Here is an 18,214-nt window from a genome sequence, read left to right on the forward strand (position 1 = left end):
AAGTGGTAGGCAAGGGAATGCGGGCCATTCCAGCCAAAATAACGCAGAGCCTGGAAACCCCAAAGGATTAGCAGAAACCGGGAAGCCTGTGCAGGGCCAGGAAGGGTCAGAAAGTATCTGAGGAGCCGGCCAGCCCTCCGGAGAGGGGCCTCAGCTCGGTTCCGGCCGGTGTCTGGGCTTCTTGGAGAATGCGGTTCAAAATGTCACCTCCTGCAGGAAGCCTTCCCTGATTCCTCTTCTGGCCTTTTTCCCCCCTGCCATGGCCTTTGTCAAATTCTATGCAATTGTTACTTGCTTGGTCTCCCCAAGTGAGCAGGAGCTCCTGAGGGGGCAGGTCTTGTGTATCTCTGTGGCCCGCTTGGTCAAGCACAGGGTCTAGCACCAAGGAAACATGCCCCAGAAATGTTTGAATGGAAAGTCTGAGACAGTGAAGGGAAAAGCGGGTGTCAATGGTTCCAGCTACGAAGCCATTTTCTTCTTCCACAGCTGGCCTGGTTGCATCCAGGGTCTGGGTCGACTCTTAGCAAGAGAGAACATCCCCCACCCGGGAAGGGCCTCGAAAATCAAACTCGGAGCCATGGACCAGAAGAGTTCTCTGAATTCTAGTCAGCACCCGTGGGTGCACAGATGCCCCACAGATGCCTTTTCTAGTGGTATTAACAGTATAAACCCCACAGGTTTTGGGGAAAATGCTCTAGCTCATATTCCCTGTCAGGAGGACTCTCCCTAGCCCAGGGAGGGACAGTCCCTTGGGTCAGGATCTGCTCACCAGAATACCCTTGTGCACTTTTCTGATGAACTGTCAGGGGAAAGAGAAGATTTGACCCTGTCTCCGAGAACCTTCTATCTGAAGGGAGAAAGATGTGCCCACACAATCATGCTTGTGGAGAGAAATCGCAGGATTTTTCTGTACCTCATCTCCTCTGCTCCTCACAGAGCCGCTGTGAAGCAAGTGGTGAATCCATTCTTCAGATGAGGGGAAAACACCTGGGGCTCAGAAAGGTCACCCAGAGCAAGGACGTGTCTACCTCCTCCTTCACTGCATAAGAGTTATGTCGCCCGGTGCCTGGCACCTAGGAGCCACCGGGCAAAGACCAGGTGGAGGAACAGAACAAGGGAGAGGCAGAGCCTTGATCCGAGCCCAGGTCAGCCTGACCACATCCTGGGGTGGGGGTGGGGGGGCCCAGAGCAGAGGAATCACGGGGTGGGGGGAGGGGCACTGGGGCTTCTGCATCAACTGCTAGGCTGCCGAGTGGTAGCAGGCTGGAGGGAGCCATACCGAAAGCTGCAAGTTGACCCTGTGTTCGTCTGTCTCTCGGTGCGCAGCGGAGAGCTTGGGTATTCAAATCTTTTCTTGGAAATCTCAAGTATTCCATTCGGCTGCCTCAGAGTTAGGTAACTGTATTTACTCGTGCTAAACAGGGCCATTTTCAGAGAGGAAATTATGCAGTGTGCCATGCAAATGTGGCATTCTGGGAGATAAGTGTGGTCGCCAGTGCATTATAACGATCAGATCGCGGTGCCTCTGGTGGCAGCCCCTGTGTCACTCTTGATAAGAAAGAGGATGTGCCACGCTCTACTTGGAATTGCTGCTCATTTGGATTCTGTTTCTGGGAATTAGGTTTTCACCAAGTTGTCTGTCTGTGAACTTGGTTTAGTACAAAGAAGGAACAGGGAATAAGGCTTTTTGCAAGTTGCAACAACAAAAAAAGTCCTCCTGATGTCTCGAGCAGTCAGAGGGAGCTCCCCACCCCCCAGCCCCCCACACTCACGTCTAGACGAGAGGGAACAAGAAAAGTCAGATTACTCCCTTTTTGTTCTCCCAAGAAGAAAGTCTCTTGAAATTCTCAAGGGGGAAAGATGAAGACATGTGATGGGTTTTCTTGGCCACCTTGTGAAAATAGGTCACGTTATTTTACTAGACATGGCGTGTGCTTTTCAAGCAAGAGAAAGGAAGTGGCCATGGAAAACCCCTCCTCTGGAAGCAGATGGAGCTGAGCCCCAGCCCAGGACTGTCCCCAGCCTGTGGGCACCTAGGACAGACAGCCGGCCTCCCCACGCCTCAGGCTTCCCTGTCTGAAAAGGCACCCGTGCCTTCCTTCCAGTTGGCTGTTGCTCTGGGGTCATTTACAGTCACCAAGACATCGACACATCGTTGCTTGAGTAATTGCTGAGTGAACACATGACAGCCCCCCCCCCCCCCCCCATATCAACACAGTCAGCACGGACGTCGTGTCCTTGGTGGCCCCGGAGTCCACGGGGTGATGGTAAGATTCTGCAAGGTCAGGGATCACTAGAAAGAGTGCTATGGGTGACTAGCTACAGTAACCGCATAAAGCGTGATACACAGGGGGTCGGTGAAGAGTCACATCGTAGGCACCGTTGATTGCCCAGCCCCATGTCCCGACGCCTCTATGTGCTTGTGTGACTTCCCTGACCACCCGAGCAGGTCCATTCAGCCCCCGGCATTTTATTCTGGAAACAGCCCAGCACACCGCCGACCTGAACCAATCGTACGGCAGACGGCCTTGCCGTGATAGGTGACACCGAACGGTTCTCCCACCACCCTTCCGCTCCACGCGTTTGATCGCGTATCTGCTTCTCCATCCACCACCGCTTTCCTTCTTTCCTTTGTTTCAACGTGTGACACATTGCAGGCCTCAGTACCTTTCTCCCTCAGTACATCAGCACACGCATCGCAAGTGGAGCCATAAAGTCGGTTTATTACCCTGGCCTACAGATGAGGCCGCCGTGTGCCCCGGGTCACGTGCCCAGGGTCACCGCAACCAGGAAGTGGCAGGGCTCCGCCTCCTCTCCAGGCGGGCAGCCCCTGACGCCTGGCGCGTGGCTGTCCCCCGTGTCGAGAGCCGTGGTTACGGGAGAGGCAGAGTCGGAATGCAGCACAAGACCGCAGAGGTATCTGAGCAGGGCTTCAGGCGCTTGCCTCTTGGTGCTCTTGGTAGGGGTGCGTGGAGAGGGGGCCCAAGGCCAGGTCGTGAGCGTGGCAGCTGTTGGGGCAGCCCCGGTGACCCGGTGGAAATCTAGAGCCAGCACTCGGTTACGGTTTCCGCGGGTGACTGGATTCCGGCACCTGTCCTAATATCTGCATCCCTTTGCACATCAGGGGAACATCACCGGTACATTTTTTTTCCCTTTGTTCTTGAAGGGACCTGACTTCCTGTTCCAAGACCTGCTCTCCATCCAGGAAGCATAGCATTTTACAGCTGCCCCCAAGCTGTGCTGGGAAGGAAGGCTTTAGGGAGCTTCAAAGAAGACAAAGTAATTGATTGCTACTTGGAGCAAATAACCCATAAGCTGTCCGTGGGTTGATGGAGAAATGGTTACTTAATTTTCTTCAAAGGATTGATCTGACTGTCAGGAGAAGCAGTCAAGCTAATTGAGTGTGCATGTTCGCACCCTACGCGGAAACAGTTGACTCTCATTCTTGTTTTGACTTCAGAATGTCCCGGGTCTTGCCTGGAGTCTCCCCCTGGCATTAATCAGGCTCAGGAAGGTCTGGGGTTGCTCATGCAAGACCATTCTCCTAGGGTGGGTCTGTAGAACTTACCAGGGCCTGGTGCCTGTCTGCCCCCAGCACGAGGCCCCCTTTTCAGAGCCCTCGGGACTTGCGTGTGTGATCTCTTACGCCCCAGCGCGGCTGTCATTTTCATTTTGGTAGTGCATGTTGACGGAGTGGTGATACTGGGAGATGGACCGCCCTTCCCCGCCGGGCTTCTGATGGACCGCCCTGGGGGGCCTGCGTCTAACTCTTCCCCCCAGGCCCCCCGGAGAGCCAGCCCGAGCCCGGTGAGTCATCAGTCGCTTCCCGGCCATGCATTACTGGTCAGTTAAGGCCTCTCCCCTCAGCTGCATTCTGTCATCGGGGAGCCGTGCCAGGCTGGCTTTCCCTGGAGCCCCTGCCAAAGCTTTATTCACTGCCATAGAGCACCTTCTGTGTCTCACACAGGCCAGTTTTCAGAGCGTCGGACAGCTCCAGAGGGTTGCCGTCTGCGTGCGAGTGTGGAGACCCCGTGAGCCCCCGGGCTCGGCTTGCCTTGCTCCCACCGTATCCCTGCTCCTGAACGGAGCCTGAGGGGCGGCATGAGTGCCCGGCGTGACTACTCTACCTTCCGTGGCAAGAAGGGGGAGCCTCCAGGGTGAAAGAGAAGCGGTTTTGGTCCTTCCCCTAGAGAAGGGCCCAGGTCTGCCACTTGAGGGGGCCACCAAGTGCCCGGTGAAGGGGAAACTTCGCGAGAATGGTCCAGGAGCACGTGGGTGGCTCCGCGACGTCAGCCACCGGGAGACCAGAACCCCTGGGGCCTGCCTGTCGAGAGCCCGGGCCATCTGACTGTCCCCCTGCCAGAGCCAGCCAGCGTCCTGCATCTTCAGGAGCTAGCCCGGGTTGGGGATACCCCCTTTCTGAGGGAAACGGGGGTCGGTCCTCTCCCTGGCCGCATCCACAGGACTGGGATCCGGGTTACAATCAGCTTGTTCCGGATGGTGGGAAGGTCCCATGTTTGCACCGGCTTCTTCTCGCACGTGTCATTATCAGTCATGTGTCCTCGGGAGGTTACTTGATGTCCTGCGTTTGTGTCCTCTGTGGTGAACCCACCTTACAGGATCCTGGGGAGCACGTCAAGTGGGAACTCAGTGCCCGGCATCTATACAGGAGCCCTCCACACACGTTGTCATGGGGCCAGCAGCCGTCGATAGGGATCCCCTACCCTCAACCCCAGCCCTGACAGTCTTTCCGTATGCGATTGTAGAGGACCAGATTCCCACTGGACAGAGCCATTGACTCCGGGGAGGGTCCATAATCCCATTTTAACTAATCTTAGCCTCTCCAATCCCAGGCACGCCTACAGATCCTAGAATAGAAAGCCAGGCCACTCTTGGACCCCCGCATTCCTCGAGAAAGCAGTCATGTGGCTTTCTGTGCACCAAGAAATCCTGGTCTCCGATCAGCTGTGAAGTCTCGCGATGGGCCCGGTGTCTAGGAATCCCAGGGTGGCCTGCCTTCCTCAAGGAATCCGGGGACCCGTCCTGACCTCTGGTTAACAGCAGGAGCCTGAGAGGCTTGGTAGTGATACGGAGTTGCTAATCTAAACTCCAGCTGTGGTGGCGTTCCAAGAATTGACCCTAAAGCCCAGAGTATTAGATTTCAAAGCGCTGGGATTCAGCCGGCCTAGAAATCCCACCGTAAGGATCAAGACTTGGCTTCTAAATGCATTTGGAGCCACCAACGCCAAGAATTAAATTACGGTATTGGCTTCCATATTTTATCATGAAGGGATTATTTAAATACAGCAAAAGTCAATCAGCCCCACTTATTGCTCAGTAATGAGCCACGGCCTGTCAGGGGGAGGCCTCAGCCCAGAAACTGAAATGACAGCTGGTGGGAAGTCCTTTGCCTCCAAACCGGAGGACCAAAAGACACTGGCATCCCTCCATCTCGTTGACAAAGACTTCTTCAGTGCCTCCCACTGCCCAGAACCTTCCTGGGGGTACACAGCAGTGAAGAGACTGGCTAGGGCCCTGCCTTCTTAGGGCCTTCTTATGTCTAGACAGGAAGCGGGCCTCAACCAGGAGGGAAGGGGTAGATGGGATATTGGCAGGCATTGGGGCATGGTCGGGGTGAGTTGGGTAGATGCAGTGGAGAGTGACAGGTTAGAGGGACAACCACGGATTGGGGGGGGAGGCCCTCAGAGAGGCCAGGGGCCCTTGTCACTCACCTACCTGTGAGCCCGTAGCAGTTCTGAGAAAACCCAAGACCATGAATCATTTTGTCCCTCCAGCCTCGCTTAGTCTAGAGCCTCCATTCAGAAGGCGTGACTTTGCCCCGGGCCGGAGGGCTCTGACTAGAGAATCGTGGCTCCTGAGAGCTAGGGTGCCGCCAGGCAGCAGCCGTGGCTGGTGAAGGCCGCCCAGCCGGTGTCCGTGACGCACGCCGGGCCCTGCGAGCGGAGTGGCCCCGGGCCTCTCCCCCATCCCCTCGACGGCCCTGCAAGGGTTAGGTCTCGATTTCCTAAGGGAGGAACCTGGGACCCACAGAAGGAAGTGGCTTTAGCGTCACATAGTTGTTAGTGGCAGAGCTTGAATTTGAGGCCGGGTCCCACGGCCCCAAGCCCAAGATGCTTGTACCGATCCTGCGCTTCGTGGGAAGGTGGCTCCTTCACACGTGTTCCGTTTCTCCTCCTCTCCCTCGACGCCTTCTGCGGGAACACGTCTGCCTTGCTTTCCGTCCATGCCGCTAAACCCTGCAGAACCTTTCCCGCGTCCCGCTTGGCCAGCCCCGAGCTGTTTCTCCAGATTAGTCTTCCAGGACACGGTGTGCGGTCTCTTGGTGGCGCCGGAGGAAGTCAGCGTCTCGGGAGTGCCTGGATTCCGCACACGATTACAGTCCGTCACGGTGACCACTTGTGCAGTTCTTCACTGCTGAGTAACAACCCACCCTAGAAGTGAGCGGCTTGGGTCACCTCCAACAGCTAGGGTCACTCATGTTGCTCACAGGTCTATGATTTGCCCAGCGGGGCTCAGCAGCACTACTCCGCTCCACGTGGCATCAGCCGGGGGCTGGCAAGTTGGGCCCCGGGTCTTCCTCTGTGTCTGCGGGTGTCCGTGTGGCTGCTTGGGCTTCCACAGAGCATGGTGGACAGGTTGGTTCCAAGAGCGTTTGGAGACCTTGCCTTGGAAACCACGTGGGATCACGTCGACTGCTGTCTTTCGGTCCAGGCGGTCGCAGAGGCCCACCCAGGTTCCAGGAGAAAGGACATAGACCCCAGCACTTGGTGGGAAGAGGGCCAAGGCCTCACTCTAAGAAGAGTGTGTAAGGTGGGGTTGGTGCTGGAAAGAATGGTCCATAAGGGAGCCCCTGGGGGCTCAGTCAGTTAAGCATCTAACTCTTTTTTTTTTAATTTTTTTTTTTCAACGTTTTTTATTTTATTTTTGGGACAGAGAGAGACAGAGCATGAACTGGGGAGGGGCAGAGAGAGAGGGAGACACAGAATCAGAAACAGGCTCCAGGTTCCGAGCCATCAGCCCAGAGCCTGACGTGGGGCTCGAACTCACGGACCGCGAGATCGTGACCTGGCTGAAGTCGGACGCTTAACCGACTGCGCCACCCAGGCGCCCCTAAGCATCTAACTCTTGATCTCAGCTGAGGTCAAGATCCTATGGTTCATGGGCTCAAGCCCCGTGCATCAGGCTCTGAGCTGACAGCACGGAGCCTGCTTGGGATTCTCTCTCTCTCTCTCTCTCTCTCTCTCTCCCCCCTACTCATGCATATGCTCTTTCAGAGAAATAAATAAACTTAAAAAAAAAAAAAAAAAAAAAGGAACAGTCCATAAGAAAACCCATTTCACTGCCCCTCTGGTTTCTTCGATTATATCAGGGAGGTCTCAGATTGGCTCTAGTTTGTCTTTGAACTTGTAGAACTCTTGGGTCTCTCTTTGAATCCAAAGAGCAGGCTTTCGGCTACAGTTTAATAAAAGGGTCTCAATCTGTTTCACAGTCAATTTATTTATCATAAATCTGGTTTTTCACTCGTGGTAATGATATGACGTTTCCTTTTTAAATAAATTTATTTTAGTAGAACGTGAGTGCCTTCAAGGAAAGGAAGCATAGGCCCTCCTTTGCTGCTATAGATTTACTCTCACGTGCACATACGGACAAGGAGGTTCCTTCCTCTGTTGCCACAAAGCTTATAAACAACCTGAATGACCATCAGCTGGGGAGCTGTTCGGTCAGAGAGTCCTTAGAGAGCGTGGCTGTGACAAGGAGTGAGGCGGGCCTGTGTGCGAATGTGTCACCGAAACGCATGGGTATGTGGCAGGAGCGTGAGGCTGAGCACGTGCCGTGCTCCCCCCCCTTTGTGACTGACAGACAAGGCGGGGAGAGCGTCCCCACACTTGGAAACGCGCTGGGGGTGGATGCCCATAAACCGGGATGGTGGTTGCCTCTGGCGGGGGGTGGACAGGGGAGACTTAATGATCCACTGTCAAGAAGGTCACAGCTTTTTCAGTGGGAGCACAGGAATGTGTTATGCATAGAAAAGGACCCTCTAAATATCTTCAAATAAAATGGCAAAGAAAGGGAACAGAAGCAGTGAGTGCCCGGGAGTAGGGGGGCCGGTCCGGTCTCCCTGGAGCGAGGCCCCACCAGGAGGCAAGCCACACCTCCGGGGCCCTGGGCTGCGATGGAGACCTGTGTCCTCCCTGTGTCTGTAGGGTGCCGTCTCTTCCCAGTTGCAGACTTGGTCTCTGCCGTGTTCTGTGGTCCTGAGCACGCTGGGGGCACTGGCTAGCCTTGTGCTTCTCGGTCTGGCCGCCTAGGACGATGCCTGACCGGATTTCTAGGGCTCACACACGTCTTCCGGTCGGTTTGGAAATGTGCATGCCTGTGTACCCAGAGGGGCAGTTGGAGAGACCCCAGCTTCTTGTCATCGCTCCGTTCGTGATGATTGTCACTGCCTTCCAGATCAGGCAGAGCCGCCGGGCCAACAGCTCAGCCTGGTGCTGCTTCCCAACCCTTGTCGGACCCCAGAAGGGCCCGAGGCCCCTTGTGGAGGGACGTGGAAAGAGATTCACTTTCCTCTTTGCTACCACAGACAGCATAAAAGGACCTTGACCCCCTCACCCTTAATCCCACCTCATCCCCTCCAAAAAGGCAATCACTGTGCACCCTGCCAGACGTTTTCCTAACACTCTCTCTTTTACCACCCACATGCTGGAACCCATAGAACGTACACGGCAGGGCTTGGCGAGGTTTAATTTTACACGAATTGCGTTAACACTGTGTGTGTCAGGCTGCAGCTTGCTTTTTCCAGTCAACAGTATGTTCTTGAGACTTGACCGTGTTGAAATTGCTGGGAATCTGAGTTGTTCCTTGTTGTTGCCATGTTTTTACGCTGAATGAACGTGCACGTTTTTTGTGGTTTTTTTGTTTGTTTGGGTTTTTTTTTTTTTGTTTTTTGTTTGTTTGTTTGTTTGTTTTAGGCTCTCCCTTGTTGTAGGACATCTGGGTCACTCTAGACCCAAATCCTGCCATCACCATACTTGTTCATGCCTCTTGGCCCTCGTGTGTGTTTTTCTTGGGAACATATCAGTTGCCAGGTCATGTGGTGTGAAAGTTTCACTTTAAATAAAGAATGCTAATTTGCCCTTTCAAAATGTCTATGTTAATTTGTTCTCCTAGAGCTCGTGGGAAATCTTTGTCAGTTTTTCTGTGTCCTCGCCACTTGTCACCTCCCAGTCGATGGGTAGAAGGTGGTGACTTGTTTAAAAATTTTTCCCTGTGTTGTCGTGAGCACCTTGTTGTGTGTTTACTGGCTGCCCCCATTCTCCTGTCTCTGAATGGCCCCTGGGACTCCTTCACCATTTACTGCAAGATCATTTGCCCCTTAGAGGTATTTTGCAACTGTTTTGCCCGGCCTGTAAAGTCACTTGTTATATGGGAGTTAAGTGTTAACGTTGCTGTAATCAGTTTGCCGATCTTGTATTCATTTATTTTTTGTATGTGTTGATTCTTCTTTTTTATTTATTTATTTTTTAATGGTTATTTTTGAGAGAGAGACAAAGTGCAAGCAGGGGAGGGGCAGAGAGAGAGGGAGACACAGAATTGGAAGCAGGCTCCAGGCTCTGAGCTGTCAGCACTGAGACCAGTGCAGGGCTTGAACTCATAAACCGAGAGATCATGACCTGAGCTGAAGTCGGATGCTTAACCCACTGAGCCACCCAGGTGCCCCTCGTACTTCTTTTTTAAGAAAACCCTGCCCTGCCCCCAAGATCACATGAGGATTCCCCTATGTTGTCTTCTGGCGATTTCCTGTAAATTTTTATTTTTATGTATTTATTTATTTTATTTTATTATCATTTTATATTTTATTTTTATTTTTTTGCGAAAGAGAGCGAGTGAGTGGGGGAGGGGCAGAGAGGGAGGGAGACAGAGGATCCGAGGCAGGCTCCAGGCTCTGAGCTGTCAGCACAGAGCTTGGTGCCAGCCCCAAACTCAAGAATGGTAAGATCATGACCTGAGCCAAAGTCAGATGTTTAAGCAGCTGAGCCACCCAGGCTCCCCTGTAAAATTTTGAACTAGAACCCTAGGCTCCACCCCTTTTGAAAAAGTGGAGTTGGTAGGGGCGGGACCCAGGAGGTTCACATGGGCAGCAAGATCCGGGCAGTGCCCGTGCTGCCTGGGCCACGGGCTGTTCCTGGGGGACAGGCAGGGAGGCTCATGAGGTCACCACACCCTGAAAGTCCTCCCCATGTCCCCACATCCCTCCCAGTACCTCCGCCCTGATGGCCCCTCTGTAGTGGAGCAAAATCCAAGGTGCCTACGTGAAGGCAGCAGCCCTCGGACTAGACCGTGGGTGGGACTGGGTTCCGTTCAGCAGCCCCTCCCCTGGGCCCCCCTCCCCCCAAGACATCCAGAGATGAGCAGACAGCCCCTGTCCCCAGGGCTTTAGATGAGAATACCCATAGCCAGTGTGGGAGCAGCAGAGGGCTGTGGGGGGGGGGGGGAGTTCCCCAAGATTACACCAGGAAGCCCACAGACGAGCCCCCCACAGCATTGCCTGGTCTCCCTGAGGACCCCACTTTGTTTTCCCTTAGCTGCCCCCAAAGCTTCTGAAAAGCCAGAGGCTCCCCCACTCTGGAGGTCCTGGCTCCCCGGGGACGGTTGCCTTTTACTTTTCTTATGAAATGCCTCACGGGGAGAGGGAGGGGAGGTTGATGTCTCAATTGCATTTCTGAACGTTGTTCCGCTTTGGGGTTTTGTCCTTCCTTTTTTGTTCTTAGGGGCAGAGATAGTGGGTCCCTTTTTGGCCCCCGAAGCTCTCAAGGACCCCAGGCTTTATGAGGGTGGTGCCTGCCCCCAAACCCCACTGCTTCAGACAAAACCCCGTTGACATTGCCCATTGCCACCACAGCTGTGTCTGCCTTCCCCGGTCACGCCGCGAGGGTCACGTCCTCCGTGGATGTGAAGAGAGAAGAAATCCTAGGATTCCACCTTCCTGCTTGTTGGGGGATCAGGGGATGGGAGAAAGGGGAAAGGGAAGGAAAAAGCATCCCTCACCATTTTGTTTTCTACATAGAAAAGTAAAACCTTGTCGTTGAGGAAAACGCTTTAAGTCCCGAGTGAAGAAAATAAACTCTACATACTGCAAAGAACGTGCTGGAAACAATGGGCACGCTGGCTTCCACTTCTGAATACAGAGAGCCAGTAGGGACATTAGACATTGTGGATGAAATAATTTTTAGAAATCTTCTAAGGTGCTTGGCTGGGTTGTTGGGAAAGGGGGCAAGATCCTTGCCACAGAATATGAAGAAAGTCGAGGGTTAATCCCACCTGGTGTTGGTGTTTGCCGTGGGGCTGCTGGCCGTCCTAGGTGGGCCTACCCCTGGGAGAATGCACAGAGACATGAAGCCCTTAAAAGCCCAGAGGAAGCCATCCCCGTGAAGCCGCAATCCCCAACGGATTAGCTTTCAGAGGGTTAAACGGGGCTGTATATAGGAAGGTGGTGCTGAGAGAGGAGAGGAGTTTCCCTGTCCTTCCTAGATCTTAATGGAAAGTAAAAATGGGGGGGGGGGTAAATCCTTGGGGAATACCTGAGCCCAGGTCCGTCATCACGTGTGTCTGGGGCCAAGAGTTCTACTGTCTGCGTAACCTTCCCTCCCCTCCCCCACCCACCCACCTCCAATAACGTAAGCCAGATATGTGGTTACAGTGCTCTCGATCGAACCCACTGGGGCGCTTCAGGTATCACACAGCTGGAATGTAGTAACTCACAGCTGTAAATTTGCTAAAACTCCAGCTGTACGCTTAAAATGGGTGCATTTTACGGCATATAAATTATAACTCCGTAAAGCTGCTTCCAAGAAGAAAAAAAAAAAACCCCATCTACCATTCTTGTTATCAGAAACATCTAATGTTTCCGTTTTATTTTCTGCATTTGTGTTTTCTTTGTAGGGATGCTTCTTTAAAAAACAACAACATCAAAATCAGAATAATACAGTTCTTATCCTCTTCCGTTTCAAATCTCAGTGGCTTTTCCAGTGTCGTTGCAGTTATCTGTAAATAGGGTTTTATACTTGGGTTTTTAATATGTACTTGAAGAGTACGTCTTGAGTAATTTCTCATTTTAAAATAATTTCAAGGAGGGGCGCCTGGGTGACTCAGTCGGTTGAGCGTCCGACTCTTGGTTTCGGCTCAGGTCGTGATCTCACGATTCGTGGGTTTAAGCCCCGAGTCAGGCTCTGCACTGAGCGAGAAGACTGCTCAGGATTCTCTCTCTCCCCCTCTCTTTCTGCCCTTCCCCTCCTCCCATGTTCTGTCTCAAAAAATAGCTATTTAAAATAATTTCAAGGAATACAGTGCTACATAGTACAAAAATTTAAGTTCTGCCATCGATGCCCCCACCCCACATAGGCACTCCCCCCGCCCCCCACCCCCCGCCGACCATTCTCACTTCCCTTTCCATAGGCAACTATTGTTCACAGTTTGGTTAAGCATAATTTTTAAATGGGTAGATAATTTTGCATGTGATGGGAAAAAAAATCATACTCAAATTTTTCCCCTGTTTGGGGACATTTAGGTTGTTTCCTGTTTTGGCTATTTAAAAAAAAAAAAAATTTGGCAAAGGATTCCATTGGAGGCAATTCAAAGCACATGTTAGATTTAACGGTCCTGTCTTACTCTGGAGATGTCAAAGCCATCAAGGACAGGCACTAAGTTAGACCTCGAATTGGAGGATGATTTCCAAGTAAGAGAAGGGGCCCAGCACACGGTAAGGATTCTGTGTTAAATGCGGTTCTCCTTTAAAGCACAGAACATCTTGGGGAGCCTGGGTGGCTCCGTCTGTTGAGTGTCCGACTCTTGATTTCAGCCCTAGTCATGATTCCAGGGTCGTGGAGTCTAGCCCCCTGTTGGGGTCTGTGCTGAGCATGGAGCCTGCTTAAGATCCTGTCTTGCTCGCTCTCTGTCTCTCTGTCTCTCTGCCCCTCTGCTGCTTGTGCTCTCTCTCTCTCTCTCAAAAAAAAAAAAAAAAAAAAAAAAAAAAAAAAATATATATATATATATATATATATATATATATATATATATATATATATACATGAAGCACCAAGCATCTCAGAATAAGGGAGATTATTCCCATCATACAGATGGAAAAGTGTGGTTCAGAGGGGCCAAGTGCCTTGCCCAGAATCACACAGCATCTAGTACAAAGGTCAGCTCTCAGTTGCCAGACACCAGATTGGAAGTATGACGGTTCTAGAACCAAGCAGGGCACTCCTGTTTTCCTGCGCCTTCCCTTAATTCAGGCAAACACCGTCACAGCTTGCCACCCATCATCTGTCTGCAAGGAAGCACTGAACCGTTACCAGGATTCTCAGTTGAGTTTTCTTAGCTACAGTTTGAGCGCCTGCTGCATGCTAAACATTGTACTAATAATGCCTTACGTACCTTACTCAGCCATCACTTTGAGAGGGGTGGGCATCATCCCAGGTCGCCCCGCGAGACTCAGGGGAGGGCCTCAGTCTCAGGTGTGTGTGTGCCTCCAGATCTGGACCCTGCCCGCCAAACGCTGCCGCCCAGCGAGTCAGTCTGAGCGCCCGTCTCCGTCAGACTGGGCCGCTGGACTGCCCCTCATTTTCTTCTCCCTCTCCCTGTTCGCAGACAACAGTGACCTGATCGCGTGCACCGTGATCACCAAGGATGGCGGGATGGTCCAGCGATTCCTGGCTGTCGATATTTACCAGATGAGCTTAGTGGAACCTGATGTGTCCAGGCTTGGCTGGGGAGTGGTCAAGTTCGCAGGCCTGCTGCAGGTATGATGGCCAGGAAGCCTGGGAGCTCTTCTTGGCTGGCTGTGCGCGCGCGCGCACACACACACACACACACACACACACACACATGAATCATCTGTCTCTATGGTTAATTTCTGATGACACAAGGACTACATGAACAGATTGTTATTTGAAAAAAAAAGTGAAAATACTGTACAGATAAGGGTCAAGTGTGCTTTGACCCAAACCCTCAATTCTTAAACTTTCGCCTGCATTATCAGTATGGGCCTTCCAGAGCTGCTGCACATAAATAAACGCACATATAAATATAACCGCACGTGCTGTTTATAAACATGGTGTGCACGTACTTGAGAGTGTGTGTGTGTTTAATAGTGTCACGCTGAGCGTATTCTAAACTCCCCCCGCCCCCCAGTCGATACACGTCTTAGAGCTGACCGCGTATTATGTGCAGACTCTCTGATGTTCTTTTCACTGCTGTGTGACCGAGCTGAGGCACAGTTAGCCAGTGCCCCGTGGCTCTCGCCAGATCGTTACCTTTACAGACAATGTTGCCTCGAAGAGAACCGTCCTTACTTCCACGTGCACTTGAGCGAGGGCTTTCCTAGGCGGGCGGACTCCAAGAAGCTGGGGCGTGCCTATTTTCAGCGTTCATAGACGCTGCCAGATTCCTCTCTAAAGCGATTGCTGCCACTGACAGTTTAGGAGCGTGGCCTCGTCCTCACCCCTTTTCTAGGAGGCATGGGCTCTAAGTCGCCAAACGCAAGTTGGGACGTGGGTTTTCGTATGGTTTGTGGGTTTTCTTATTGGCAGGTGACTAATGTCAGCTCCATAACTGAATGAAAGGAAGAACCAGCAGTGTTGAAAACAGCCTTCCAGTCCCCACCCCTTGTCACACACACCCCCCACCCCCCGCCCCGTCCCCGGATATGCGGCAGAACCTTCCAGGCCCAAGACGTACCCTGCTCCGAGGCAGGCCGTTCCTTTCCTGGGCAGTGTGTGGTCGCCGGCAAGGTCTCGCCCGGGCTGACCTGCGTCCCCCCTCTGCACAGTGTGACCCACTGTCAGCATCCCACTCTCTAAGGGAGTCGCCCATATGTTCGAGGATGCTGTTGCAACCTTTTCCCCAGCCTCCTCTTTTTGAAGATCTCTCCCTTTAAAAAATGTCTTTTACAGAGGGGGATGCGAGAAACTCGGCGAAGAATCTTCCATTTAAAAAAAAAAAAAGACTACCCTGTAAGAGGTTGTCCGTTAGGTGACTTAGTACGTCTTATGTATCTAGACTTACGATCAATTTCCTTTAGAATTGAGTGTCAGGAAAGTGTTTTTCTCCCTCGAAGGATTAATATGTGTCCTCCGTCAGACGACAAAAGCCACATCAACCTTTCCTTTTGGTCGCCTTCCAGTAGCTGCTACTTACTTGTCAGGCCACTCCTGTGTGCCAGGTTCTCCACCTTAAATGTGGAACACCCCATCTAATCTGCTGCCACATTTTGAGGCAGGTACTATTTCCAAGGACCCTGTGCCCGATTTAATGCCCACAAACAGCTACCGTCGTACTTCGTGAGCCTTTTTAGCTCATGTTCCCCACCTCCTCCAGCACGCCTGACTTCCAAGTCTGTCTCGCCTCGTGCCTTTATCTTGCATCACCTCAAACTCTTGTGCGATGCAGATTCTTTATACAGAAAATCCTTTCTGAGGTTTTAGATGGGATTCATCCTTATCACGCTTGCTATGGGCGGGTTTCTTCTACACCCTTCAAATGCAGTTTCCTTCACTCCCTGCTGAGTGGCCCTCCCTGTCCCTTCTTGGATTAGCATTCTCTGTTAGGGACCAGAAATTCTCCAGAGACGTGCGTGTGGGTGTCAGGGATCCCCCCCTTCTGAAAAGAAGCCAGGAAGAAGTTGGTCAGTAGATAAGTGCGCCTATCTCAGACCATGGCCAATGGCGACAGGCATTTTGGGTTGTTGTCTCCAGTATTCTCAGAAGTGAGGAAGGACTGCCACAGTCCGGCTATTTGAGGTCCCTTGGAGAGGCCAGTGCACCCATTTATTCCCTAGCAAGCCCACGTCCTCCGGGGCAGGGTCCCAGCCAGCGCGGGCTCCCCGTGAGCACCTTTGTTGCCTACCATGTCCTGTTCTCGAAGCCTGGTCTGGTTTGGGAGGCTGCTCTTTTCAGGCAAAAGCAGAGTTGGGGGAATTTGGGGAAACTCCTTTTCTATTCTTGTCTTTTTTATTCTTTCTTTCTTTCTTTTTTAAAAACTCTATTTATTGGGGCGCCTGGGTGGCTCAGTCGGTTAAGCATCCAACTTCGGCTCAGGTCATGATCTCACCGCTTGTGAGTTCGAGCCCCGCTTTGGGCTGTCTGCTGACAGCTCAGAGCCTGGAGCCTGCTTTGGATTCTGTGTGTGTGTGTGCGTGTGTCTGTGTCTCTCTCTCCCTCCCTTCCTCCCCCAGTCGTGCTCTCTCTGTCTCTGTCTGTCTCTCTCTCTCTCAAAAATAAACATTAAAAAGAAAAACCTCTCCATTTATTTATTTAAGTAATCTCTACACCCACTGTAGGGCTTGAACTCATGACCCCAAGACCAAGAGTCGTGTGCTCTTCTGACCAAGTCAGTGCCAGGGAACCGCTTTCTTGATGAGACACGGATCCCACGGCTTCTGAGCCGCCACCCTCCTCCCGAACGTAACGAACACCCTTGCTTTTGCCACTTCCCCCACAGGACATGCAGGTGACCGGCGTGGAGGACGACAGCCGCGCCCTGAACATCACCATCCACAAGCCTGCGTCCAGCCCCCACTCCAAGCCCTTCCCCATCCTCCAGGCCACCTTCGTCTTCTCAGACCACATCCGCTGCATCATCGCCAAGCAGCGCCTGGCCAAGGGCCGCATCCAGGCGAGGCGCATGAAGATGCAGAGAATAGCCGGTGAGTGGCCGGCCCTGGTGGACGTCCCCAGGGCCCTCGGGCTCACACGCTGACCGCTAGGGGAGGACACGTGTGGCTTAGAGGAGTTACTCGTGTTGTGGTGACAGAACGGAGGATCTGCTCAGACTCTCCCCTTCCCCAGGTGTGTGATTTCTAGAGAGTTTCTAGGCCCACGTGGAGGGGAGGAGAACCCTCCCCGACCGAGCAAGAGGCCCTGAACAGACAGGTGTCGGTTTGGGACAGCTGTTCACTTCCCACACACGGGAATCTTCTAGCTTACGTGTACAGAAGGCTTGGACATTCCTCTGCTACTCTGGATCCTTAACCCTTAAGATCAGGAGGGTCTGTCCTGTGCATTTTACAGAAGAGTAAACTGAGGCTCTGTGACTTGCCCAAAGTCACACGCGCAGCTGGTTGACAGAAGCCCAGCGCGGAACTTCCTCCTGAAAGCCCATCCCTTGCCCCCTCCCTCCAGCTCTCCTGAGAGGCAGCCCTGCTTGGTGAGGGGGCCACGATGACCCAGCACTAAATTTGGAAGTCGTTGTCCGTTTCACAGGGACTGTGGTGAACGTGTGAGGAGGCCTTGCGCCACCCTGGGCAGGAAGGCCCGAGCTTTCTTAGAAATAAAGGCTCTGTACCGAGGGCGTTCCAATCACCAGGGCCGATGGCACGGCGTTCCCCCGGGGGAGCAGGCATTCTATCAACCCCCCAAATTATAAATAGCCGTTCTCCAGACACCAACGCCTTTCAGTTCGAGCACCAGTGGTCATCCTGGTGTAGCTGCTGGGAGCAGTTCCAGCCCAGTGAGGGAGGAGGAGGGGTGCTTTCTAAAGGGATTACCTAAAAATAAACCCTTGGCGGGCCGGGTTTCTGGACACTCTGGATTGCGTTACTTACCGTGCGTGCCCCGTTGATTTGCACAGGCCTGTGTCCCATGCGTCCCTTGTTTTCTTGCTTAGCTGAAACTTGGCCTATGAAATCATTACAGAAGCATTTTGTAATGTGCAAAGTGACTTAAATCATTCCGTCCTTCCTCTTAAGATTTATTTTTAGAGGGTGGTTGTTGTTGTTGTTTTTTTTTTTAATGTAAAGCAATTTCTCAGCGCTGGCACGAAGGCTAAATATTTCATCTGAAAATTGAGAATTATGCCGTAAAGTGGCTGTTAGAATGAACGCCTCGGGTATGCCTTCAATTGATGTTAAAAAGCCCCTCCAAATTGCTCTATCATGAGATTTGTTTCTGGGAGGGAAGGTAGCAACCGTGACAGATAAGCACAAACTCATAAATACACAGGTGCACGCGCGGATATGTTCTCCCTCACACGCGCCTCCCCGTGCACGTGTACATGTCTGAACTTTCAGGGCAGAATTGGCCCCGTTTGCTTTGGGGTCTAAAGTCGTACCCGCAGCGAAGCCTCGCTAAGGGTCTCTTTGCCTGTGGAAGCCAAGGGTCCAAGGTGGAGACTGGCCAGCGTCCATTTCTGAATC

The 18,214-nt window shown here is 52.5% G+C and overlaps 1 protein-coding gene across 12 annotated transcripts in view; it reads left to right on the forward strand.

Annotated features, from left to right (window-relative positions):
• CLEC16A (C-type lectin domain containing 16A) overlaps positions 1 to 18,214 on the forward strand; it is a 203,511-nt gene that overhangs the window by 135,645 nt on the left and 49,652 nt on the right. For all 12 annotated transcript variants that reach the window (XR_003965687.2, XR_003965689.2, XR_003965688.2 and 9 more), the window contains 2 exons: positions 13,672 to 13,823; positions 16,522 to 16,726. Coding sequence is in view for 9 of the 12 variants with exons in the window: in XM_030301390.2 (XP_030157250.1) it covers positions 13,672 to 13,823; positions 16,522 to 16,726 (357 nt within the window). In the remaining 3 variants the exon portion in view is untranslated. The remainder of the gene's footprint in view (positions 1 to 13,671; positions 13,824 to 16,521; positions 16,727 to 18,214) is intronic.

This window comes from Lynx canadensis, chromosome E3 (genome assembly GCF_007474595.2).
Source record: "Lynx canadensis isolate LIC74 chromosome E3, mLynCan4.pri.v2, whole genome shotgun sequence".
Lineage (NCBI taxonomy): Eukaryota > Metazoa > Chordata > Mammalia > Carnivora > Felidae > Lynx > Lynx canadensis.